Source organism: Choloepus didactylus, chromosome 2 (assembly GCF_015220235.1).
Source record: "Choloepus didactylus isolate mChoDid1 chromosome 2, mChoDid1.pri, whole genome shotgun sequence".
In the NCBI taxonomy this organism is placed as follows: Eukaryota; Metazoa; Chordata; class Mammalia; order Pilosa; family Megalonychidae; genus Choloepus; species Choloepus didactylus.
In genome coordinates, this window is record NC_051308.1 from 20074087 (window position 1) to 20100232 (window position 26146).

Consider the following 26146-nt stretch of genomic DNA (forward strand, 5'->3'; position numbering starts at 1 on the left):
GTCTTATTAAATTTGGATGTTTTATCTGTCACATCCATGAGATCCATTTCGATTTTTCCAATTTTTTTTCTCCATTCTTTCTTTTATTCTTTCATTTTCCATTCTGTGTTTCTTGAGGTTGCCGAGTCGTTGTTCAGATTCCTCTAGTCTTGTACTATGAGTATCCAGACTCTCTTTAATTTGATCAACAGTTTCTTTTATTTCCATAAGATCATCTATTTTTTATTTACTCTTGGAATTTCTTCTTGATGCTCTTCTAGGGTCTTCTTCATGTCTTTTATATACTGTGCCATGCCCTCGTTGTTTGTCTTTAGTTCTTTGATTAATTGCTCCAAGTACTGTGTCTCCTCTGATCTTTTGATTTGGGTGTTTGGGTTTGGGTTATCCCTATTGTCTGGTTTTATCATATGCTTTAAGATTTTGTGTTGTTTTTGGCCTCTTGGCATTTGCTTTATTTGATAGGGTTCTTTTAGGATATGAAAGATTATTGAAACACCAGTCTCTAATTTGTCAGATCTACAGCTTGGTGGAGTACACTTTCTCTAACCAGCAGATGGCACCTGCAAGTCACCTGTTCCCCTCAAGTCATTTCTGCCCAACTTTGTCTTTGTAGTGTGTGGGGATCTGATTCTTGTGGGGTTCCATTGGTGCACCAAGTTTGGGTGTGTTGTTGGTGCTGTCCGCCCTCAATGTGGGGTGTGTGTCTGAGCAGTTAGGGAGGCAGGGCAGCTTTAATAATCAAACCTCCCAGGTGTTCCTGGAGATTTAAGGCTGTTCAGAGAGTCTAAACCTTCTGTTTGGTCTCGCCACAGATTGTCTCTGCCGCTGACCCACAAGTCCTTGGTATTGGCGTAGGGTCCCTGGGATTTCTGAGTGAGTCCCTCTTCCCAGCCATGCCCTTCTTAGGGCCTCTGCTGAGGGATGGCTGTGCTACATCACAAGTGCACGCCGTCCCTCAAGGGAAGTCCTGGGCCGCTAGGCTGTGTAGGCGTGTTCCCAGCCTGTTGTAAGGATGGCTGAATGGGGTATTAATTTCCCCCTTTTTGCACAGCTCCACCTTCCCAGCTCCGGGACAGTTAGCTGTGGGTGTACTAAAGGCTGTGTCCATGCCCGATATTGTGGCGTGTGCTTGTGTTGCTGGAAACACTTTCTGTCACACTGGGTCCCTTGGTGCGTCTCTGGGCTGTGGTGCCTGCGTTGGGCAGGAGCGTTTCCAGCCCGCTGTGAAAATGGCTGCAAGGGGCGTGGGTTTTTTTCCCCTTTTGGCTAACCTCTATCTTTCTCACTCCGAGACAATTAGCAGTGGGTGTACAGAAGGCTATCTTCCATGCCAGATATTGAGGCGTTCGCCCAAGCCGTTCCTGCCATGCTTCACTGTGTGGTTCTTGCTGCCGTATCTGCAGCTGCTTGTTTTTTTTTTTTTTTTAAAAAGAACTAGTCTGCCTCCAAATGCCAACCCACGGTTTCCCCACACTGCAGCGCGGCCGCCAGACATTCAGCCGGCTCACTCATTTCTGAACGCAGACTCCTGGTTTCACCAAGTGCACGATCCCTGTGGATTTAGCAGATGCTGTCCAGCTGGTGCATTGCTGGAACTGGTGTTCTGGGTCACTTTCTGGCTTTTATCTAGTATTTTTCATGGAGGTGTTTTTTTGCTGTCTCACCTAGCCACTATCTTAGGTTCTCCTCCATTTTGTTTTGACTTCATTATTATTTCAGATTTCACTTTTATGCTATTTTCCTTTTATATATTTCCTAACGCAAGAAGTTCACTGCATAGACGCTTCAGGCTGGAACATTATCTTTGAGGAAGAAAAGCTGCCTGTGGAAATTGCTTTCAGATTACTCTATTAGCTGGTCCAATTTCCTGGTCTCTTTAGGTGAATTCCAAATCACTTGAGGGTGGGGAAGGAAAGGTTCTAAAGTTGCCCGGCAGGTATGATTCAGTATTTTACTCTTAAGAATGCTACAAGATAAAAGCACAGATGCTTGGGGTATTTATGGAGATTTTGTCACCTTTTGCCCAGCAGAAGTTAGAGCAGGAGAAAAGTACCGGGGAAGGCTGCTTTTCCATATGAAGGACTGGTTTGCAGTCCAGCGTTAATCACCCACCCAGTCTAGCACTGCACAGTCTGTGGAAACCTGATGAAGATTTTCTGTGAATTGTATCTCAAATAATACCAGGTTTCTTGTTCAGGGCCCAGAAAGAAAGAGGACTGTTATCAAAGGTAATGCTCTAAGTAAATGTTTTATGTATTTTCCCACAGCCTTATAGTGCTAGTTTGGGTCAGGACACTGTCAGTCTCTAAGGAATGGTAATGTAATACACAGCGATCGAGGAGTCTCCTCTTTTAAGTGGTTGCTGTCCATCCCTCTTAAAATGAAAACAAATGGATAACTGAATAAAAGATCCCTGGTCACCGCATCAGCTGTTGCTAGGTTTATCATGGGAAAGCAAAAGGTTATGTTGACACTTACCTATAAAATTTGTTATCTTACCGTGGCCTTTAGTTTATCATTTATCCTTTTATATTTCTTCTTAAACAGAATATGGTGCACCTGAAGATGGGGAACTCAAAACACAACAACCATCTGTGCTCAGAAATCAGCTACTAAGTAAGAACCTAAAATTTAAATGCAGCATAATAATATAGTCACCTAATAGGGACTGAGTTTGTTTTTCTTCAGTACCTTGATTTTTAAAGAAATGATGAATCCTGAAATTAAACCTAAGTTCTCATACTGAACAGTTTTTGCAGCTCCCATGTTTCAAACTCTTTAATAATGTTACAGATGTAGGGAGTATTTGTGTAGTGAACTAAATCGTGAATTACTTGGAAATTTTTGATTTTTCTTGTGCGGAAAACCTGATTAAACTGTCAGGGAAAAGGGAAAACAGAAAAGGGAATGCTATAGAATATTGGCCCAGTTTTTTTATTGTTGTTGTTAGTTCTAGGAAGTACTAACAGAAGGAATTTTAAACATCAATAAGACTGATTCCTTTGTTAGGATCTGAGCAAAGTACTAAACAACTAAACAGCCCTATTATTTGACAATTCCTATTGCATGTGCAGTGAAATTCTTATTTTTATAGGTACCATTTTTTTTCCTTTTTTTCTTAAAGCACTGAAGATAAAATACCCCCACCAAGCTGATAAAAAAGTCATAGAGAAACAACTGCCAGGTAAGAATGAGCCTATCTTTTCCCTCCTTATACCTCTGACCCTATTCACTGGCCTAAGTTTGAGACATCTAGAAGTGTAAAATATTCAGTTCATATCTGGAAGTGTAGACCTTCATGACTTAAGAGATTTTCACTAGTGTTTTTAGTCTAAAATACTGTCACTCATGCTAATATCACCTCCCTTCAAAAAGTTCAGTTATTCCCCAAACGTTTATTAAGCTCACCTAGAAAATAGTTTACATTAAAAATCTGAAGCCCCTACATATGATTTTACATTTCTAAGCAAAGGCATGAGAGCTTGAATGGCTTACTTAGCCTTTCAGAGGAATTTCCCAGACCCACTGCTGTGTAGTTCTCACAGTGTTGCTCTGGGGTTTTTCTCGTTCAGAGATTGTTATACTGGGCTTGGGGTGTGTCTTATCATCCCTATGATATGTCAGAAAACCTGCCAACCTGGGCTTCCTTACTGATCAGGAGTCCCTACAGAAACAATTCAAAGACTCTCTTTCTCTTTGGGAAAGAAAATGACTTTAGGACTTTATTTAAACCTATGTGCTACTGGGACTGAATTAGTTTTAAGAAATAAATACTTTAGGGTCAACAAACTAGATCAATGTAAAACTTTCATGGAAGAGAAAAACTACAGTCTGTTTTTCAGTATGTCACGATACTGTGAATTCTAAATATTAAACTAGATTCATAGTTAAATGCTAAAATATAAACAGGTTAAATTTAGAGCAATGAGGATTTGAAGAAATAGCATCTTAAATGACTCTAGGAAACACTGTTTGCCTATCAGTGCAGTAATTCACATTGATTTTAAAATTAGTTTCTATCAAATAAAACAAACTTATCAAGGTATTGTTTATGGAAGGCCTTGGATGTACCGTTCTGATAAATAATGGTCTGTTTAGTGTTAATTTCCCAGTATTGGTCCCTTTTTATTTACTAGCAATCCAAACTCTACTCTGTGATGGCTAGTACTGTTACTTTTATATTATGAAGAATTAAAATTAGTGGTTCCTCCATTATTTTGTTTTCAAACTTAAATACCATCAGTATAAAGATGCTCATGGGGTGAACAAATAAAAGAGGGCCAGAATTTTTTGTTAATTAATTGGCCTTAATATCTTTGCATTTTTCCTTTTGATACAATCAAATCAATTCATATTTAATTGAACCAAGGAATATTTGCTGAATTTTTTTCATTAGATCTGTGTTGAGCTTTCTTTTTCAGGGCTGTGTAGGCACAGTCATTTTGGTCAAGGACTGTGGATTTTATCTGTGGTTTGGGCATGTGCATGGATGCAGTCTTAGGCAGATAGTCATGGTGTGCACCACCCTTCTTCCACATAGTACATCTCACTGATGTCCCTCTTCTTTTGAGATTCAGTTACCCATTTTGGGGAACACCCATGGCATACTTAATTGTTTTATGCTCTGATTTTTATTATTCTTTAGCAGAAGTCAGAATCATCCATAGAAATTACATGTAATAATTACTGCTTTAGCTATTCAGAATCTGAGCCCTACTTTCTAAAAACTCAGCAGTAAGCCAGCAGATTACAAGGATTCTTACTATTATAGCTAACCACTAACATAAATGTCCTTTAAAAAGAAGAGTGATAGAGAAATGTAAAATACTGCAACACCATTTAGCTGGCATGAGTAACTGACAAAGTTAAGTCATGTGGTAATTGTTATACAAATAAAAGAGAGACAAATGCTCTGACCATTCTATCTTGTAGCATTTGTAATGGTAAAAATAAAAACAATCTAAATGTTTACCAATAGGGGAATGGTAAAGAAATTCTGGTAGGAGAATGAAGTAGATAGATCTAGAGCTGGACTGTCCAATATAGCCGCCACTACTGACACTTAGCAATAAATTTAAATTCATTAAAATGAAAATAACAGTTCGGTCATACTAGCCATATGTCAGGTGCTCAATAGCCACTTACTTGTGGCTGGTGTAGAGGAACTGACATGAAAGTACCACCATCATATAATAAAGAAATGCAAGTTGTAGGCCAATACGTATTATGAAACTCACATATGCTTCTATAAACATGGAAACAAGCCTGGAATTATACCCATTAAACTTTCAGCATTGGTGACGGGGCAATGACTAGCTCCATATTTTCTGAATGTTAAATTATATATTACTTCTATATTTAAAACAGTAATGATTTTTAGTTTATCAGACACAAATAGCTACTTTCTTCTCTAGACATGGTGCAACTAGGCTGATTTCTTATTGGAATTGTTTTATGACCAAATTTTTTGTTTCTGGCACGAATTAGGAATTTATTTCCCATTGGTGTGCATATGTTAAACCACCACTAACCCCAGTCCAAACAGTGAAAATTAGTCCACTTAAATCTTCTGAAAGGAAGAGATTATCTATCATCACACATACACATACAAAAGAGCAAACTGTGTTAATATAAATGTTAAGTGTCTGTATTCAGTACATTTTATGATACATGAAAAGGCCAGTTTTTATTCTAAAATAAAGATAACATTTATTATCACAAGTTGCATAAAAACAGACACCTTTTACAAAAATGGTCTTTGATAGAAAAATATTTGTCTGAATACACTGATATTTGTAGGAACACCATACTATTGCTATAATTCCCAGCTAAAGCTTCAAAGAAACTATATTTTTCATAATCAAAATATCTAATATTTACCACAACCCATCTTTGGAAAGAAGATCATTGTGTTTTCTGAACAAACCAAAGCATTTGGTTACATTCCCATGCCTGGTGGTCACTTTTTCATGTTAGTTTAATACGATTACACATTATGATTGTAGGATGGTAGAACTGGAAAGGACCTTGTAGATCACTTAGTCTGCCCCCCTCATTTTACAGATGAGGAAATTAAGGCCTGAACCCCACACCAGTGCTCTGCTCTTTCAGTAATTCTTAAGTAAACTTCACAAAGTTTAAAAGGAAAAGTTAAAGATTTCACTGTGCTGAGAACAAGAACTATTAAACACCACTGAAATGGTATGAGAACTCATTGTCAAAGGGCACTTAGGTCAAAACATTGGCTCCATTTCCCACAGCTTACCTAAAAACTCAAGTAAGTGGTGTGAAACAAGTTATTTTGTGGTCTGCCTAACAAATTTGTGAGCCTTTCCCTAATTATTTACTTGGCTAAAATAAAAACTTTAAAGTGACAATATATATAAAGCACTATCTTCTTGTCATGTCATAGTTTCATTTGGGAAAACAGATGTTTTCTTTTCTTTGATAGACTCCATGACAATTCAAAAGGTGAAAGGATTGCTGTCACGTCTTCTAAAAGTTCCTGTGTCAGAACTTCTGTTGTCCTATGAAAGTACCAAAGTAAGTTGCCCAGCCAAACACAAAGTCAAGATTAGTTCTCTACAGTATGATATGCTGTTAAAAAATATGTAATATTGTTTGATCCTAATGAAGGCCATCCTTTTTTTTTAAAACTCTCTAACAGTAACCTTCTCTTTGTATATAATGCTTTGTGAGGTCTGTCTTAATCAACTCTCCAGATCTTTTTCTAATTTTAGATGCCAGGAAGAGAAATTGAACTAGGAAATGACCAACAGTCATTACAGTTCTATTCTGTGGAAAATGGAGATTGTCTATTGGTGCGATGGTAACAGCCAACTGTTACAGAGATGAGATTGTTTATTGTGACTGAAGTTCCCCGGAGATTAAGAATTTACTGGAGCAGTTCTGTCAAAAGGGTGAGATTTTACAACTTTCCCTATGTGTAGAAAAAGTTGTATTTTTCATTGGGAAGAAAGACCATTTCTAGGCTTATATATAATAACAGTAACAATAAAAGGGTTTGTATAATGATTTTCTGCTTTTATTTCATATGTACTTTATTACTGCGTTTTATTATGTGAAAATTTAAATATTAAATAGAAACTAGCTAATCTAATATAACCTGAACAGTTAATTCTGTCAAAAGACTAGATTTAATGGAATTCTCTATTCATACTGCCATTTAAAATGATTTGGCTGGTCATTTTGAGGGAGGCACATCCTCTACCATTTCTACATACAACATATGCCATTATCTCTCTTCTCACTTGCACTGTTTTCAGAGTACTTAATCACATGCTTTTCCCTACAATTATATCTAATAACTGAACATATCTTTCACCTTTGATTGAAATTCACTTATATCAGGTAAACATTAGGCAATGATAGGAAAGCAAAATTAATTTGTTCATATGTTAACCCTGAGAAGCATTTGCTTTTATTTATATTCAAAAAATTTGGCTGTTTAGTATGCCTATAAAAAAACCTTCAGGATTTATGTTAAATGGCAAAAGAAATGGGTAATAGTGCACTTCATAAATGAATTTCTTTAAACCACGGTCCAGAACTGTGAATTACATTGGTTCCTTTTCAAGTTCCCCCCTTCATTCAGAGATCTACAAAATGTGATATTATTTTCAGAAACCTCAAAACTTTGGTATAAGTGACTGCTGCTCAAGAAATCACAGTGGATTTCTGAAAGAGGCCAAATTTTAACCATAAATGATAGGCAATGATGAATTACTAACTAGAAATGATACAGTAGAATTTAGAAATATACAATTTGGTATTTTTCAAATCAGCCTCAAATATATAAGTAAAATTTTTCTTATATTAGTCTCAGTTGATTTTTAAAAAGGAAACTGTGCAAATATTAAATACCACACTGGGTATTGGTGAAAGTGCCAGCCTAGAACTATCCTGAAGGATCAGAGATTCTACTGTCAAACCATGGGCTTTCCTCAGACTTACACTCGGATTATTTGTCTTACCCTGATCTTTAAACACTGCTAATGAAAATCCTTATTATCTTGCTTCACATTTACAAGGATCACCACACAATTCCTTCAGTTTCCATAGTTCTGTTAGTTCCTGTGGAGAATACTGAGGGGAAGACAACATTCCAGTTTCACAAGTCTTCTCGCACAACCAGAGACTCTCCTGTTGAAAAACCAAACCTGATTTGAGAGTTGTGAAACTGTTTTAAGAGACAGAAAGCATGCATAAAGGTGACTTTTATATTCTGGTGAAGCTGAAATTATTTCAAAGACAACTCCAATTAGATAGTCAAGATATGTATGGGACCACTCATGAGGTTTATGGGGGGTACCTCATGATTCTGGGAAACCACCATGTCCAGAGATCATGTGGTATGGAATACAAAAACAATGCAGTGTGTATGGATTAAGAGTTAGCAAATGAAATTCTATAAAAAGAAAATCTGGAAACTACAAATAGCGAGTTTCATATTTGCTATTAGAGAAAAGATGGCTATATACAGAAGTATTAACAGCACCTAATTTTCTGATGGAATGCTTGCTTACAATATTAATTTTCACAATAACTCTTGGGATAGGAATTATGTATCTTTTACAAATGAGAAACTGAGAGGCTAACTGATTTCTTCAAGGTCACAGCACTGGCAAACTGCGAGCAGGAGATATTAAAATGGCGACATGTGGGACCTAAACCCCCATTAGACTGGCTAAGACTTCTGTTCGCCAACAATGTAGCAGAATACATGTACAAAGAAACCCTTTCAATTAGAGAAAACCAAAATTCTGGATACAATTGAAACTTTTTAAAGCAAGGCTGAACTCCTGGTAAAGAAAAGGAAAAGAAAATGCAAAGTAGGAGAAAGTGCTGGAGTCAGCATGTCTTGAAGGCATCTGCTGATCCTTGGGTTTTGAAAGGCCATGCCTGGGGACAGAACACAAAGCCTAGACTGAGCAGGTAGGAGGCCAGAGCAGACTCCCACAGAAAGCTCGGACTCCTGAAAGGTGGTCCCTCAATGGGTATGTAAGAAAACAAAACTTTCTGTATAGAAGGAGTCTTGTCTGTCCCAGCTTGACCCTGGATAGAATGGAAAAGAAGTCTCTCCTGAGCACCTGTAACCACAGTCTGCACGCACTTAGCCGGTATGGGGCTAGTATTCAAATACTTACGGAGTCCCCAAAGTGCCAAGCCAGAAATTTAAAGTAATCAAAGATGGTAATAGCCCTTAAGTGCATGGCAGAAACAAATGTAAATCTTCTATGTAGTAATGTATTTTAAATACAGGCCTCAGTTTCCAAGAAACATGAGCTCACAATTTAAAAAGTCTCTCATCAGGAAACAAGCTATTGCTCCATGAGCAATAGTCAGCAGAAAAAACAATTTATGAATCAGACCTGCAAAGACTGCAGATGTTAGAAGCATCATTTTCAGAAAATAAAATGATTATATTCAATTTTAAATAAATAAAAAATGGAACTGAAAGACATCACAAAGGATTAAGACTATCAAAGCTGACCAAGTGGATGTGGGTTTATTTCTTGTTCACCTTTGAACTGAGGGGGCAATGCTTTGGGGTACCAGCTTTATGCAGGTTTCCCACTGGGCAGGCACTATGCTTTATTTTCTGTCCTTTGAACCTTCTATGGCTAAAGCAAAAGGAGAGACAATCTAGAATTCAACAGAAATCTATGAGGCAAAACTAGCATTGTGCTCACTTTTTCCTCTCAGAGCTCCTAGTTTCCATTTTTTGGTCTCTGTAGATTTTTTTTTTTTTTTTTTCTGGCCTAGCAATCAATGTATTTTAAAAGATGTTTTATAATATTTTATCCAGTATTTTACTTGTATGAGTCATAAAGATTGTTCAGGGTTCCTAGAGTAGCACATTGCCAGAGCTTGTCAACTGATTATTTTATTATGTTTGTTACACCTGCAAAGAATTTTTTATCAAATGTATAAAAATCTAGTAAGTCTTCATGGGTGGGGGAACTTCCATTCCAAACATTTCCTTTTGATTTAAACTCCTAAAACTACTGCATGAGAAATAACCTAGGAGCATTGCTGTGAATTAAATCAAGAACAAAGCAATGATGCTAGATAATCTTCAATTCACTGTTTCTGTCCAGGGTTTGACTTACATTATACAGAAACCTGACTTCTTCAACTCTTAAGAACCCTGAGGTCACTCGACCCCAGAGATGTGCTTACCTGGTATCTTTTAGGTCCTATCGCTGCCATCCAAATGCCCATGCTTACATCTTCACCCTATATATGCCCCATAAAGTTTAAATGCACAAGTTTAAATGCTATTTCATCTGTAAAGACAATGCCACATCTACTGCCATAATAAATAATCTTTCCTCTTTTTTTTGGTAATTATTCTAATATGAAGTACCAAACATGGATTAAAGTTGACACAGAATGTAAAAGCTAATGGTTGTTAACATGAAACACTCATAACACAATGAAATGAGACTACACGTGATATGAGAAGACAGCCTACTCTTCTCATTTATCTTCAGCTTCCAGCATTAAATATGATATAATGGATCTCAGTATTAGGCAGAGTTGTTTATTTATACTATAACTAGAATTAGTAAAAAGAAAGCACTTCCCTTATATTCTTCCTTCTTATGAATATACATCTTTGTATTCCTCCAAGGACTATACTTGGTAATTATAGGCTGAATATATCAATAGGTTCAAGAAAGATTTAGGTATAGAATTTAGAGCCCCGATTTGAGAAAAAGGAGGAGTGTGTACCTAACTGATACAATATTGGGCTGGATTAAACTTGGTTTGATGAGTGTACCCTTAGGTAAGAAATCTTTACTCACCTGATAGGTCTTCAGTCTCTCTGAGTTGCTTGCCAGCCAGTGGACAATGTCTTTGGAGATAACATAACCTGACCCACATGCAAAGGCAGGGTAAGCAGGACTGGGGTACTCTAACTCTTGCCACTTTCCAGTTCGGTCAACTGCCCAATTCAATCTGAAACTGAGATGGAAAGTAATTTGGCTTCTTTGTGTTGGTCTGACACGTCCTACTACTATTAAACCTGACTTTTTAATTATCACTACATAGTAATAAGTTATTAGCTTGCAGAAGTAAGGAAGGAAGAATGAGAAAATATTTTTTTAATCTATGGAAAAGAATTAGTTATCCAGTGGGTTCTTTATATAAAAGACTGGCGTATATTAAATTCTCTCAAAGATGCATTTGTGGAGCTCCTGAAAGGAAAGTATCAGAAAATCACTCAGTATACATATACAAAAAACCCACAAAACAAACAAAAAACCACTGATCTATATTGTATTCCGGAAGAAGCACACAAAATGGTTTCACAGATGTGTCACAGATTCACTTTAAAATAAAATATACAGCATCTTCTATTTTGAGTACCACTTATTTATAGGGATTGAAGGTAAAAGCTACATCATTTTCCCTCCTTTGTTACATTAGCCTATGGTTTTTCCCTAAAAAATTTTTTTTCCTCTAATTTCACAGTAATACAATACCCAATCTAGGAGACTAACAGAGAAATTTCATACCTCAGCCACATTTTCCTTGTTAAAAATGACTTGCATATTCATTCTAAATTAATTACATTTGATCACATCCATGAAAGCCAATGAGTTAAAAAATGTGTAACTTACTTTCCCCACCAAAAATTAGGCCCTTCTAGATTTTTGTGGGCAATGCTATTAAATACAGCTTCTAAGTCTATGTAACAGTCGTCATCTGTCTTTAGCAATAAATCGAAGTTGGTTGTTTCCACAGTCCTGTTGGCAAAAGAGGTACACAAAACCATCAGTGTGACCATACAGGAGACAAAGCAACACCAAGGCAATGACATCATAACATTTTTTTCTCCATCACTAATGTTTTAATTAAAAATTGCATTTGTACTACCTATATACTTTTTCTGTTTCTTAACTCAAGTGCTGAGAACATTTGCTTTAGCAGCTCACTGCTGCTATTGACTGCACTACTCACTTGGTAACTGCCAGGTGGCCTTACATAGACAAGTACTGAGCTGATTTTAAAAGGGTTTCCCAGAAAGGAAAAAGAACAGAATGAAAAAAAAAAATCTGGCTAAAGTGGAACCTAAGATTAAACATGCTTCATAGGCATTGTTCTTCAAGTCAGGCTGGCAAATCTAGTCATCTAGTTGCCCATTTGTTCCTGTCCCCTCACACAGGAACACTGTTATACATAAGATGGGTTCTATACTACTGTTCATATAAGCTCAGGATAGCTTATGGGTTAAAATAATTGAGTTTTAACATTGAAACATACTTTCTCTTGGAAACAATTTCTAGCAATTAAACTACTATAAGTGACCTTTGGGGAATACACAGGAGTGTGACTTCATTTATCTAGAAATCAAAAAAGTAGTACACAAGGACAACAAAAGACAAAATTGACTCCATTTGATATTGACAATCGCTGTACATCTTTGTTAACCCAGAGTTCTGTTAGGGAACTAGCCAAATGATGGATATCTGAAGAAACTTCCATTAGGTCAAAGAATGGTGAAATTATCAACAATAGCATAATGTTGTTTCTAAAATTTATTTCTAATTAATAGCATAAGGCATATATACATTGGCTAATTTGAAATAACACTTTTGTGACAAAGGACATTTAGGTCACGGACAAATCAATTTAACAAAGAAGGGTGAATAATGAAACTTTGACTTCAGTATGGAGGGTAGATGGGTAGAATAGGGCATGGGTAGGTGGAGTCCTGAAGCGGACTTTGTAGAAGGTTCTGCATTAGTAATCCATGTGTGGAAAAGATGAGGGCCTGAAATCGACAATGGCAGTCAAGACTGAGGGGAGAGGCTAAGATTTCAGAGATATGAAAGGAGTAGAAGAGATAAAACTAAAACAGAAGGTAATTTCAGAACTAAACTGAATTTCCAGAACTGGGAAGTGTCTCCCTATAGAAATCAGTTCCTGATATCCCATTTCTTGGACCCTGCATTCCCACTCACTTCTTTACACCCTTGCCTTGCCCTCACCTACACCAGGAACCTCCATTAGTGGTGCTGAGCTAAGGTTCTTTTTCTTGCCATAACAGTTCAAACTTAATCTTGGTATTCGAGACATACCCAAAATGCCAACCCTCATTTACATCTGCCTCCCACACACAGGATCCCTCCAAAATTATATTAACTTGCCCCAACTATGTAATGTTACCTTCCATAAACTGATTAGAACATCTACCTCTCAGGGAATCATATCCATAAAGTACTTGATAACTTCCCACTCTGCCCAAGGCAACTGAGAAAAAAAGAGATCCTGAGGCTCACCAGGGTATAGGAAAAATAGTAAAAAAAAAAAAAGTTTTAGTTCTGTCAGCACCAGGGGATTAAACAGCAAATTATGGGCTCCTCAAACAACTAACAAAAATATAATAGTAATTTTATTAAGGCAGGAATTAGAACTAAGATCCAAGAAACACTGCAGGGTCTTTGGAAGCTATAAATGTGCTAGACTCTTTAAGGGTTGTTGAATTTCAGCAAGCCATCTTATATAAGAGCTTTGGAATCAGGGCAAATAATAGTTTTTAAATGGGTGGAGTAGAGAATGGAAATATAATGAAGATGTTCAGTTGACCAGTTTTCAAATCAGTAACTTGGGTGTGAGTGACTATAATTGGAGGATTTTGGTGGGTGGGTATGAATACAACCGAAAGTGGAGCCATTTCCAAACACACTGATTTTCATCTAAGGCTGACTTGAGACAACCATGGCAAGCAGGAATCATTCAAAGTGCCTTTTCTGTTTTTGAAAGATTAATATCATTCATATTATGGCAGCATTTTTAGATCAGTCCTCAAAAAGAACCAGGATACAATAGATAACATACCAGGTGTTTGGGGGTCTTAGGATTTTTGTGTTGTTTTTTTTTTTGTTTTTTTTTTAAATTTCAGTGTTTTGAAGTTGTTTTCACATCAAAAGAACAATAAAATGAGTTCTAGCTACCCAACAGTTTTGCAACCTACCATCTATAGAAGTTCAGTAGTTTTGCAGGAACATTTCGGTAAGTGTCAACAACATCCACAAAAACAATGTCATCATAGGTGCTGCTTTCCTCCTTCAGTAAGGCATCTTCCTCGTGGAGATTACTTATATGATCAATAAGTCTTTGAGGGCGAGAATGAAGGTTTTTTAAGAGAGCATCACCGTCTATAAAGGAAAGGTGAGAAGTTGGAGAAAAATGCTATTGTCAACTTAAGACCCAGCACTTCTAACATTCTATGCACTAAAAATCTTTTTCCAAGGCAACCTTACAGAAATACAGCCATCAGAAACTTTGAGGTAGGGAAATGGGATCTGCCATAAATTGTGGGTGGGAGGGTGAATGTGGTGAATACTTCCAAATTGGAGAGCAATTTGGCAATATGTAGTTTAAGATGTGCATACGGATAACTCCATAAGTCTACTTCTAGATATATCCCTAGAGAAATTATTTCCTATGTTTGCAAGGATATTACTACAGCACTGTTTGTAAAAGTGGAAAAAAAAACAGGACCAACCTAAATGCCCACGGATGAGAATGCCTAAACTGGTATATTCACATAGTGAAATGAAGCAGTTAAAAAAATTAACTTGATTTTGCATGTTCCAAGAGGATTATCCCTGAAAAATGATGTAGAGTAAAAAAAAAGTATACTGGTAAGTGATATATACAATATAATACCAGGTATTAATTATAAAATACTCTAATCTGTTTAAAGATATGTTAATAAAGGTAGAAAGTACAAAAGACAAGGACAGGGAGGATACACATGAATTTCAGGGCAGTGGCATCACCTCTGAGGGGAAAGGAGAGAAACAGGACTAGTGATAACTATAAGGGAAAGGACTTCAACTCTACCAGTAATGTTTTATTTCTTTTAAAAAAATTCTGAAGCAAATATGACAAAATGTAAACAATCGTTAATTTTGAGCAATGGGTACATGGATGTTTCTTATAGCTCTATTTTTGGTATATTTGTGATATTTCATAATAAAAATAATTACTATTGTGCTTAAAAGACATTTTATTTATCATCTAACAAGTTAATGAATCATTTGTAACATTTGTACAGGGACTGTCCCCATATCCTATGGATTTAAGGCAGCAATTCTTTCACCATGGCAGGATGAGTTAGGATTTTCTCTAATGTCTCAATCAAATTAAAGAAAATTTCTGAGAAAGAAAAAAGAAGGAAACTAAAAGTAATTTAACACTCCATTCTTTGTCATTATAATGGAAAGAATAGGGGATGGGAGCCTATTTTGATTTCTGGTTTTGCCACTATCTGTGAGACACTGGACAACTTATAACTTCCCTGGGCCTTAGTATTCTCATCTGTAAAAGGAGGAGTTGAATGAAATCATGGTTCTTAGGAATGCTTATTGAAATACAGACTCCTGGGCACCAAGCCTAAGTATTCAGTCTGGGAGTGGGCCCAGGAATCTGTATTTTAAACTATCACTGAGGTGCTCAGGTGCAGGTGGAACACAGACTAACCTTCTAGAACCACAGGTTTAAATGGCTCTGGGTCCCTTTCAAGTCTTACATTTGATTGTAAAATCCTTTTGCTTTAATTTACATATAAATATATACAGTTTAACACTTGAAGGAAAGGGGAAAGTGTAAAATTGCAGTAACAGGAAAATAGCTGGTAACAAGATGAGAGCAGAAATAAATCTAGGCCCTTTATGCCAATAAGTTATACCTTTTGTTCTGTACTGCATATATCTGAAAATCTAAGTTAATAAAACCTAATTATAAATTAATATATCTCTGTGTGTGTCTGTGGTTTTAATCCAGTGATCCAAAAGGAATCACATGGTCTACAGACTCTCAAACTTGGGTAGGCAACACAATCCATCTAGGGTGCTTATTAAAATACTGCTATCCAAGCTCAAACTCTAAAGATTCTGACTCTGTAATTTCAGATAGGGCCCACCCATCTATTTTAGCAAGCTCCCCAGAGATTCTAATGCCGAACAAAATTTGACAATTTGTGTTACCACATGATTCTTCTGAACAGCACTTAGATGCTCAGATTAAAAAGAAAAAAGCCCCAGAAAACTCTTATTTTCAGATATATCCACTACATGAGAAAATGTATAAAACTTCCTAACCTGAAGAAACCCTATTCATTCCTGCTTTCATCCCATTATCAACATGTCCCCAGTTACTACAATTATTTTTTTAATGATCATTTCTTAATACTTATTTGGCTTTTCCTATATTAGGATTTGCTTTTACCATGGAATACCTGTACTAAGAATAGGAAAAAATTTAAATAATATTCTCTCTTGAATCTATCCATTTAAATTCCTTTACCCTAAAAGCTGGATTATTTTATTGTTGAAAGATTTTTCCCCATCCAAACCTTATTCCTTTATGCTCAAGAGAAAAATAATGAGTAGCTGTCCTCTGTAGAATGGTTTAGTGCCAGGAGTCTCAAGAACTCCTTGAACTAGTTTTTAAAGACTCTTGGTAATACATACTTGAATTAACTGACGAAAGAAAGGAAGCTGTTAGACACTGAGATCAGATAGTACTACCTATAGATGCCCGCTACGCCAGAGTTGCTTTAGGAAAATGACTTGACTTCCTTATCTGAGTTTTACCCCAGGGCTGAATTACTCCTAGCCTCTTGTGAGCTAAGGTGATAACCTTCCTTAGCAGAGGTCTCAAAGTTTTATGAAAAGTCTCTGGAGTGGAATTAAGGAAGCCTAGATCTTAAATCTGTATCTTTAATGGCAAGCTTGTGGGCAGAACCTATATATCTGCTCCAGCCTACCCTGAAGGAGTGATGTAAGGATATAAACAATTCTATAAGAAATAAAGATGCTAGAAACAAAAGGGAAATATGACAACCTGTAATATAAAAGCCACAGATCATCTGCATCCTCAACCAGAAGAAGTGGCCTCAAAACAGGGGTTTCCCCATCCCCAACATTAAGGTATCACAAGGGAGACCACAATAAATTTCACTCTGTTTTCCCCTGGTCATTGAGACCTGGTCCTTTTATGGGAATCCATGATCTCAAAAGCTTTGAGAGGTGAAAACGGAAGCATCCCCAGGTACTTTTGTTCCATTAGTGATTCTCAAGAAATTTGGTGAGACAAATAACACCTATATCAACAATAGTTTTTCTTTCACTGACACAAGAATTCTCAGGGATTCATAGATGTGGCTATTTAAACAAGCACCACTCAAGACAAACAGTCATTTCTAAAACTCTCATAACAAATTCCCTCTAGAGTTTTAAATAAATATTTAAGCTTATGCCTCTGACCCTGAGTTTTAAAGGAATCCTGACAAGCTCATCCATGAAATGAAATAAATTATGAGAAGCACTTTAAAAACTGTACTCCATAAGATAAGAGATCTTATATTCTAATACTCGCATTACAAACAGTACACAGGAAGGAGTAGAGAAAGTCGAGGCTATTGGATCATCTCCAACATAGGGACAGACAGAGGACTCAAAATATACCATGTGTGGGTCGGGGAAAAAAAAGGTTCTTTCCCTCTGACTGCCTTTCCAAAAAGCAGCACTAACCCACTATAGCTATAAGGTCATGGGTCTAACAGTTTTGCAGAAGTCTCCAGCCAGCCATAGGGATATGGAGCCTCAACCAGATGGAGCCTAGAAACTCTTAGGTCATTTATTTTTTAAGATAACCATTTACAGTGAAAGACTGAGATATTCCCCTAAGCTCAGGTACAAGACAAGGATGTTGGATCTTACATTTCTATTCTACATTGTATTGGAGGTGCTAGCCAGGGTATTTAGACCAAATAAAAAAAAGAAAAGAAAAGAAATAAAAGACATCAAGATTGCATAGGGAGAAGTAAAATGATCTCTATTTGCAGATGATCTGATCTTTATATAGAGAAATTCCTAAGAAATCCACACAAAAAAATTAGACTAATATGCAAGTTCAGCAAGGCTACAGCATACAAGAGCAAATAAAAAATCAACTGTATTTCTACATATTAGCAATAAACAGTATAAAAATGAAATAATTCCATTTACAATAGCATCAAAATATTAAAGAATAAATTTAACAAAAGAAGTGCAAGACTTTTACACTGAAAATTATAAAATATCATTGAAAGAAATTGCAAAAGACTTAAATAAATAGAAAGACATTCATGTTCATGGATCAAAAGACTTAATATTGTTAAGATAGCAATATTACCCAAATTGATTTACAGAGTGAATATCATCTCCACTCAAAATCCCAGCTGGGTTTTTTTTTTGCAGAAATCGATGAGCTTATTCTAAAATTCATATGGAAATGCAAGGAACCCAGAATAGCCAAAACAATCTTGAAAAAGAATAAAATTAGACTCATACTTCCTGATTTCAAAACTTACTACAAAGCAAGAGTACAGTATGGTACTGACTTAAGGATAGACATATAGATCAAGGTAATAGAACTGAGAGTCCAGAAATTAAATCTTAATTTTACAGTCAGTTGATTTTTGATAAGGGTGCCAAAACAATTCAATGGGGGAAAGAATCATCATTTCCACAAATGGTGCTGGGACAACTGGATACCTACATGCAAATGAAGCTGAACTCTTACCTCACATCACATATAAAAATTAACTCAAATACCATAAAAATGAAAAGACAACCTACTCAATGGGAGAAAATATTTGGAAACTGCATATCCAATAAGGAATTAATATCCAGAATATTTAAAGAAATTCCACAACTCAACAATAAAAAGACAAACAACCCAATTGAAAAATGGGCAAGACTTGAATAGACATTTCTCCAAAGAGATATACAAATGGCTATAAAGCACATAAAAAGATACTCAACATCATTAGCTATTAGGGAAATGCAAATCAAACCACTATGAGATTTAACACCCACTAGAATGGCTACTATTAAAAAAACAGAAAATTCCTAGTGTTGGAGAGGATGTGGAGAAATAGGAACACTCATTCACTGCTGGTGGGAATGTAAAATGGTGCAGCTGCTGTGGAAGACAGTTTGGCAGCTCCTTGTGAAGCTAAGTATAGAATTACCATATGACCCTGCAATCCCTCTACTGTTATATACCCAAAAGAACTGCAAGCAGGGACTCGAACAGATATTTGCATATTGATGTTCATAGTGGCATTATTCACATTTGCCAGAAGATGGAAGCAACCCAAAATCCATTAACTGATGAATGGATAAACAAAATGTGGTATATACACAAATGGAATATTATTCAGCATTAAACAGGAATGAACCTCTCATTCACATGACAACTTGGATGAACCCTAAAGACATTATGTTGAGTGAAATAAGCCAGACACAGAAGGACAAACATTGTATGATCTCACTGATAGGAAATCATTAGAATAAGCAAATTCACAGAGTTAGAATCTAGAATACAGGTTACCAGCGCTGGGTTAGGGGTAAAGATTGGGGAGTTAATTTGTATAAAATTTCTTTGTATTTGGGTTGATTGTAAAGTTTTGGAAATGGATAGTGGTGATAGTAGCACAGTATTGTAAGAGTAATTAACAGCACTGAATTATATATGTGAATATGGTTAAAAGGAGAAATTTTAGGTCAGATTTCTCTCTAGAATAAAAAAATTAAAAGATAAAACATAGACTGTACAACACAGTGAACCATATTATGAATGAAGGACTATAGTTAATAGTACAATTATAAAAATGTTCTTTCATGATTTATAACAAATGTACCACACTAATCCAAGGTATTAAAAAGGTGATATATGGGGGAAAAATGCACCCTAATGTAAACTATGGACTTTAGTTATTATTAGTACAACTATAATATTCTTTCATCAATTGTAACCAAGGAACCACATTAATACAAAGTGTTAATAATCGTGGGGGGGGGGTAGGGGAGATACGTGAATGCTGTATTTTTTTTTTTTTTTACATGATTTCTCTGTAAACCTATAACTTTCTCTAATTAAAAAAAAATGGACTAAAGACCTAAATATAAGAGCTAAAACTACAAAACTCTTAGAAGAAAGCAAAGCAGAAAACTCTGTGACCCTGGATTAAGCAACAGTTTCTTCGATATGATACCAAAGCACAAGTAACAAAAGAAAAAATAGATAAAATGGACTTCATCAAAATGCAGCTTTTTGTGCTTCAAAGGAAAAGGATACCATTAAGAAAGTAAAAAGATAACCCACAGAATTGGAGAAAATATTTGCAAATCATTTCTGATAAGGGACTTGTATCCAGAATACATAAAGAACGCCTACAATTAACAATAAAAAGGCAAATGACCCAATTAAAATTGGGCAAAGGATCTGAATAGACATTTCTTGAAAGAAGCTATACAAATGGCCAAAAGCATATGAAAACATGCTCAAAAGCAATAACGATCAAAGAAATTCAAATCCAAACCACAAGATACCTCTTCATACCCACTAGGTTGACTCTAATCAAAAAGATAGACAATAATAAGTGTTGGTGAGGATATGGAGAAATTGGAACTCTCAGACACTGTCAGTAGGAATGTTAAATGTTACAGCCGAAATTTACTTCTCTAAAAAAAGAAAAAAGGTACAGCCTCTTTGGAAAGCAGTCTGTCAGTCCCTCAAATAGTTAAACACAGAATTACCATATGACCCAGCATTTCCAGTCCTTGGTATTTACCCATGAGAAAAGAAAACATAGGTTCACATAAATACTTGTACATGTATAGCCAAAAAGTGGAAGTAACTCAAATATCCATCAGCTAATGATGTGGTGTATCTATGCAATAGAATATTATTTGGTCATGAAAAGGACTTAAGTACTGACATATACTACAACACAGATGAACCTTGAAACTTAGACACCTAAGTTAAAGAAGCCGGTTACAAAAGACTACATGTTGTATGATTCTGTTTACATGAAATATCCAGAACAGGTAAATCCATAGAGAAAGAAAGTAATTGGTTGTTACCAGAGGCTGGGGGGAGAAGAGAATGAGGAACAATTGCTAATGGGTATGGGAATACTTGGAGTAATGGAAATGTTCTGGAATTAGTGGCGATGGTGTCACAACTTTATGAATATAATAAAAACTACTGAACTGAACATTTTAAAAGGGTGAACTGTATAGTATGTAAATTATAGCTCAATAAAGCTATTATTTTTTAAAATGACCCAAACAAATCACCTTTTACGTCAGCGCATAAAGATTAGGTACATGAGATTCAGTAGTCTTTTCAATTTTCACCTAGCAGACTTACCCTGAATAGTATAAATAAAACCTCCTGCAATTCCCTCCACACCTTCCATGAATTCATGAGGCAATGCACCCTCCGCAGCCTGAAAGAAATGAGAATAGAAGGGCTCAATGTTTCATTACTAAAAATACATTTACTATATTTTAAAATTGACTTGGCAAAAGATATAATGTGCCTGCACAGTAGATAAATCCACCTAAAGTGCTGGTACACTAGAGACTTGTAATGTCAGGATGACATATAGTAGTCTCATATTTTTTTACCTCATTACAATTTTTTTTTATTAAATTCAGTTTTATTGAAATACATTCACACAGCATACAATCATCCATGATATATAATACACTGTCCACAGTATGATAACATAGTTATGCGTTCATCACCACAATCTATCTCTGAACATTTTCCTTACATCAGAAAGAACCAGAACAAGAATAACCTCATTACAATTTTAAACATTAGATTTATTCACTAGTTCATACTGTGCTGAGAATTCCAACTTACAAGGAATCACACGTTCTTGTATTTGCTAACAGAATAGTACAAAAACCAATCTTATTTTGTATCTCAACTCTACCAGCTTTTTTTTTTTTTTAAATATTACCTCCTTTGGTTTCTTGGAGATTGAAAATTCTCATGAGTTCAAATATATCTAGGCATATTTTAAAGTCAGATTTCCGTGCAGAGAAAAGCAGCCCCCTAAATGAACAGTCTGTCCCAAACAGGTCAAACAGATCCTATTGATTACTGATGGTTTTGAAGGTGACTAGAGACCACTGTGCCAACAACCAGCAACAGGTCTTTCAACTCCTTAGAGGCTCTTTTATTAAGAGATTTATGTTTCATCATATCACAAATTATCCAATGCCCTTACTTGAAATGTTTTATTCCTGCGGGTGGCACACCAATATGGCACATCTATTAGAACTATTCTTCAGCTGCTGGTAGGGTGGATCAGAAAAAGTTATGGTTTAGCATGTTTATAGTATTTCTTCTACATACTCATCTAATTAAGGGGGTTATTACTTAGTTAATCCTGTTTTAAACATCTTTTCAGCAGACTATATTGTACAAAAGCACTGTTTCAAGGCTGGTAAAGAAACAGTGGTCTGAGGGCATTGTGGTAACTTGTCATTTAATCTAAAATATGGTTTGTAGCTGAATGCTAAGGAAATTACAAAAGGTGGATGCTATAGATTCCAATTTTGTAGTCCCATAAAAAGTTGTTTACTCTTGAATTTTTATTGTATACCTGCATTGTTGTGGCTTGTTTAGAACTTGATGGTGTTTTTTTATTAACTTCTCTACAAAAGGTCACAACTTGGCTTTTCATTTGGTTTCTAAAATATTCACTCATCATCACTTGCTGACAAAGGAGCAAGATTTAGTGAAAACGTTCAGCTCTATGTAATTATGATAAAAACCTTCATTTTTATGGCCTTTCTTAGAGTAGCCTACTAAGTTACCTGACTTCCTTTTTTTAGGTTAACTGAGTGTTAAGCTATCTTTAGTCCTCTTCAACTATATTTATCCACAAAACAGATCATTTGAGTCTTTCCACTTGAACCTGGTCCTCAGTGCAAATATAAACTTATTTCCTTTTGTGTAATCAACTCAATACTACAGAATTCCAGCATATTTTTGATATTTTAAGTTTTATAAAGAGAAAAGGAGACAAGATATTAAAGGTGCATACCTTGAAAATAAGGAGAGAAAACAAAAAACCCATAAATTCCACAAAACTTTCTACTGTTAAATAAAGAACTTTTCATAAAAAAGGATGAAATTCCTAAAACCTTAACAAGGGCTACAAGGCCAAGTATGGAATCAAATATGAATTTGTGTGTCTATTTTTTAATGTCTTTCTTCTTCACTGGACTGTACGTTCCACTGTGGGCCTGTACTGTTTGGCTTACAAAAGGTTTCTGAATGAGTAATAACATAGCAAATTATATTCATTTCAACTTCAGGAATTAATTTACATGAATAGGTTTATATTTAATGAAAATCTACTAAGCTTTGGTATATAAATGCGAAGTGCGTCACTAATAATTAGACCAGAATGTCAAGGAGAATGAAAGATTGTGTCTATAACACCACCTCACACAACACTTGCTTATTTAAAGTTCATCATTTAAAATGTGCCTATATCTTCATTATTCTACATTTACTTTAAGAAATTTACCTATCATACTGTTTTAAATTTGAAGCAAATTTGAATATATGAAAAATGAGTCAGAAATCCCAGAGTTGCTTCACAATATAAATGAAAGCAAGAACTCAAATTTATTTTCCAATATTGTTACATATAGTATTTTAACTGCCATTTCACTATCAAAGAGTGAAATATTCTGAACACTACACTGAGCAAGTATTCTTAAAGAATGCTAACTTAAAAATGTATGAGAAATACAACACTCATACTTAAAAAATCCACTGATCTTAAGATAAAATCATACATTCACTGACAGTAGAGCTATGAAATCATATATAACACTTGAGTTTTAGTCTTTACTATGGTGGCAACAATATTTTCTACTATGCATGTCTTAAAACACACAGGATTCACTGTTCCATACTGCCTGGGTTGGTATAAAAGTAAATTTAAATATACTTTTATGTATTAAAAATATAAAAAGTATGCTAAACAAAAACAGCATTCTCCCAACCTTAAAAAAAAAAGGATGGCTTACTGTTATGACTCTGAGAACTCCCCCTCCATCATTGACTGTCACTTTGTGAAGATTTCTTGACACAAGGCCTTGGAGGTCCTGGCTCTCCCACACAATTGTACCTTCAAAGCTCTTTTATGGAAAGATAAATGGTGAGTCAATTTCTTTATTGCTGTCATTTAAATTAAGTTTTTAGGTAAAATTCTGGAGAGAAAAGTATTTTTTTCCCCAAGACATAACAGTTAAAATTTTAATTCTACAACTCATAACACAACCATTGTTAACATTTTAGTGTTTATCCATGAGTCATTTATTTCCATACCTCTTAAAAAAAAAAGGGCAGAGAGTATATACACAATTTTGCATGCTGCTGTTTGTCATTTCCCAGTGTATCCAAAGCAGACCCTCATGTTGCTGCAGCTGCTACAACCATTCTTTTTAATGTATATCTAACATTCCATTGAGTGGATGCATCCTGACTGACTTAAACATTTCCCTGCTGTCAGACATTTAGTTGCTACCAAATATCTACTAAAATAATATGAGTCATGTTTTGGTGTAAATATTTATTTTTTCCTAGTACTTTGTTTTTTATTTAAAATAAATTCCCAGAGTGAAATTACTGGTACAAGATATACAGGAATTTTTTGTGAATTTTGATACATATTGCCAAATGCTTTGCAAAAACAATTTACATTAATTTAAGGGTCATTAGCAATTTATGCGAATGCCCACTGCCTTGTACTCTCCCCGGTATGGGATATTAGTAGGAGAAAAGAAGTTTAAACTACTTTAGTAGATCAAAAAATGACTCCTCATTTAGTCGTATTTCTTTGATTCCTAGTGATGTCTATGAATTGTTCTCTTTTGGGAATTGCTTTGCCTCACTTCTTTGTCATTTAGCTACTCAGTTTTTATATATTTCTTGTTAAGACTTTCTCAGGCTTTCACAGAGCAATTATCATAATCCTCCACATATTTTATATGCTAAAAATATTTTTTCAGAATTATTTATCACTTAATATTGTTCATTTTTTAGCATCGAAGCCACCATTTCCTAATCGTTAAAAACAGAGAAAATGATACCTACCTCAAAGGGTCATTTTGAGGGTTAGTGATAATGTATACAGGGCAGTGTCTGTGCTCAGCTTGTAACTTTATTAGCACTAGGAGGAAAGAGAAACTGTCCCTTTAAAGGATTCCATTTTCTTATATTTGAAATAGGTCTGATTGTTTCTGTACTTTCCCTAGGTGGCCTTAGTTTGCTCCTAAACTTGAAGTCAAACCTCAATTACATAAATACAAAAGAAGCTCAAAATAGGTATATACAGAGGGAAAAAAAAGACTATGAATATATCAAATATACTGGTCCACAGATGGATGACATCATATTCTTTAAATCTTTGTGTATTTTTGCCAAATTTCAATAGTGAACATGTTTTACTCTTGCACATTTTCATACTTTTATCATCAGGAAAAAATAGTTTTTAAACCAAACACATCTTTACAACTAAGTAAATTTGGGTTCAATCTTCTTTCAGACATGAGCCATTATCTACTATTTACCTGGCTGTAGGCTATGTTTGAAGATTAAAAAAGAAGAAATGGTCCATATCTTCAAATAATAATATTAGGTTATGATAGGTTCAATAATGAAGGAAAGTAATTCTGCTTGGGGAGGTCTAACAGAATTTTCAAATGACTGCGAGAGATGAGCTAAGTCTTAATAGAGTTTGAGTCAGGAAAGTGGAGAGCAGATAAAATACTTCAAAAGGCCCAGCCTTGAAATGGCATAGCATATTCAGAAAAATGTCAAGTAGTTTAGTATTGCTGAAGCACAAGGTCAAATAGAGGAAAGGTAAAAGGTCAGCTGGAGGTCAGCAGGTCCAATCAGGAAGGGCTTTTTGTTTGCTACAATACGGAGTTTGTCCTTTTTCTTGAAGGCAATGGAAAAGCACTGAAGGTTACATACAAGCAGAAGAGTGACACAATCATATTGGCAGTTTTGGAAAGGTCACTGAAGGGTGGCAACATAATAGAGAAGGTTGGTAGGGAGAGTAGAAATCAGGGTATAACAAGTCTGGATGAAAAAAGTAAGCACCTATTTAAGGCAGAGGCCAGATATTAGAGAGAGATTCTCTCTCTCTGAATTTAGGGAATTTAGAGGAATTTAGGGAATAAGACTGCCCTCTGAGTTGAACTAATTAAATTCTTACGTAAGAGGAAACAAT

General features: G+C 35.5%; 2 protein-coding genes across 7 annotated transcripts in view; one reads left to right on the forward strand and one right to left on the reverse strand.

The window, feature by feature from the left end:
* The window catches only part of TBCE (tubulin folding cofactor E), a 157904-nt gene that overhangs the window by 128675 nt on the left and 3083 nt on the right, over window positions 1-26146 (forward strand). For 3 of the 5 annotated variants that reach the window (XM_037821504.1, XM_037821518.1, XM_037821527.1), the window contains 4 exons: window positions 2548-2616; window positions 3125-3184; window positions 6452-6543; window positions 6741-7036. In XM_037821504.1, coding sequence (XP_037677432.1) covers window positions 2548-2616; window positions 3125-3184; window positions 6452-6543; window positions 6741-6833 — 314 coding nt within the window. In that variant the 3' untranslated portion in view covers window positions 6834-7036. Of the gene's footprint in view, window positions 1-2547; window positions 2617-3124; window positions 3185-6451; window positions 6544-6740; window positions 7037-26146 lie in introns of those variants that run through there. The other 2 variants (XR_005214542.1, XR_005214543.1) reach the window with 1 other exon arrangement.
* Window positions 5630-26146, reverse strand: part of B3GALNT2 (beta-1,3-N-acetylgalactosaminyltransferase 2) — a 64703-nt gene continuing 44186 nt past the window's right edge. The window contains exons 6-13 of one of the 2 annotated variants that reach the window (XM_037821539.1): window positions 23937-24047; window positions 21247-21325; window positions 14009-14192; window positions 11652-11777; window positions 10833-10992; window positions 10204-10260; window positions 7995-8163; window positions 5630-6527 (exon numbers count right to left, since the gene is read on the reverse strand). In XM_037821539.1, the coding sequence (XP_037677467.1) occupies window positions 8029-8163; window positions 10204-10260; window positions 10833-10992; window positions 11652-11777; window positions 14009-14192; window positions 21247-21325; window positions 23937-24047 (852 nt within the window). In that variant the 3' untranslated portion in view covers window positions 5630-6527; window positions 7995-8028. The remainder of the gene's footprint in view (window positions 6528-7994; window positions 8164-10203; window positions 10261-10832; window positions 10993-11651; window positions 11778-14008; window positions 14193-21246; window positions 21326-23936; window positions 24048-26146) is intronic. The other variant, XM_037821545.1, reaches the window with a different exon arrangement.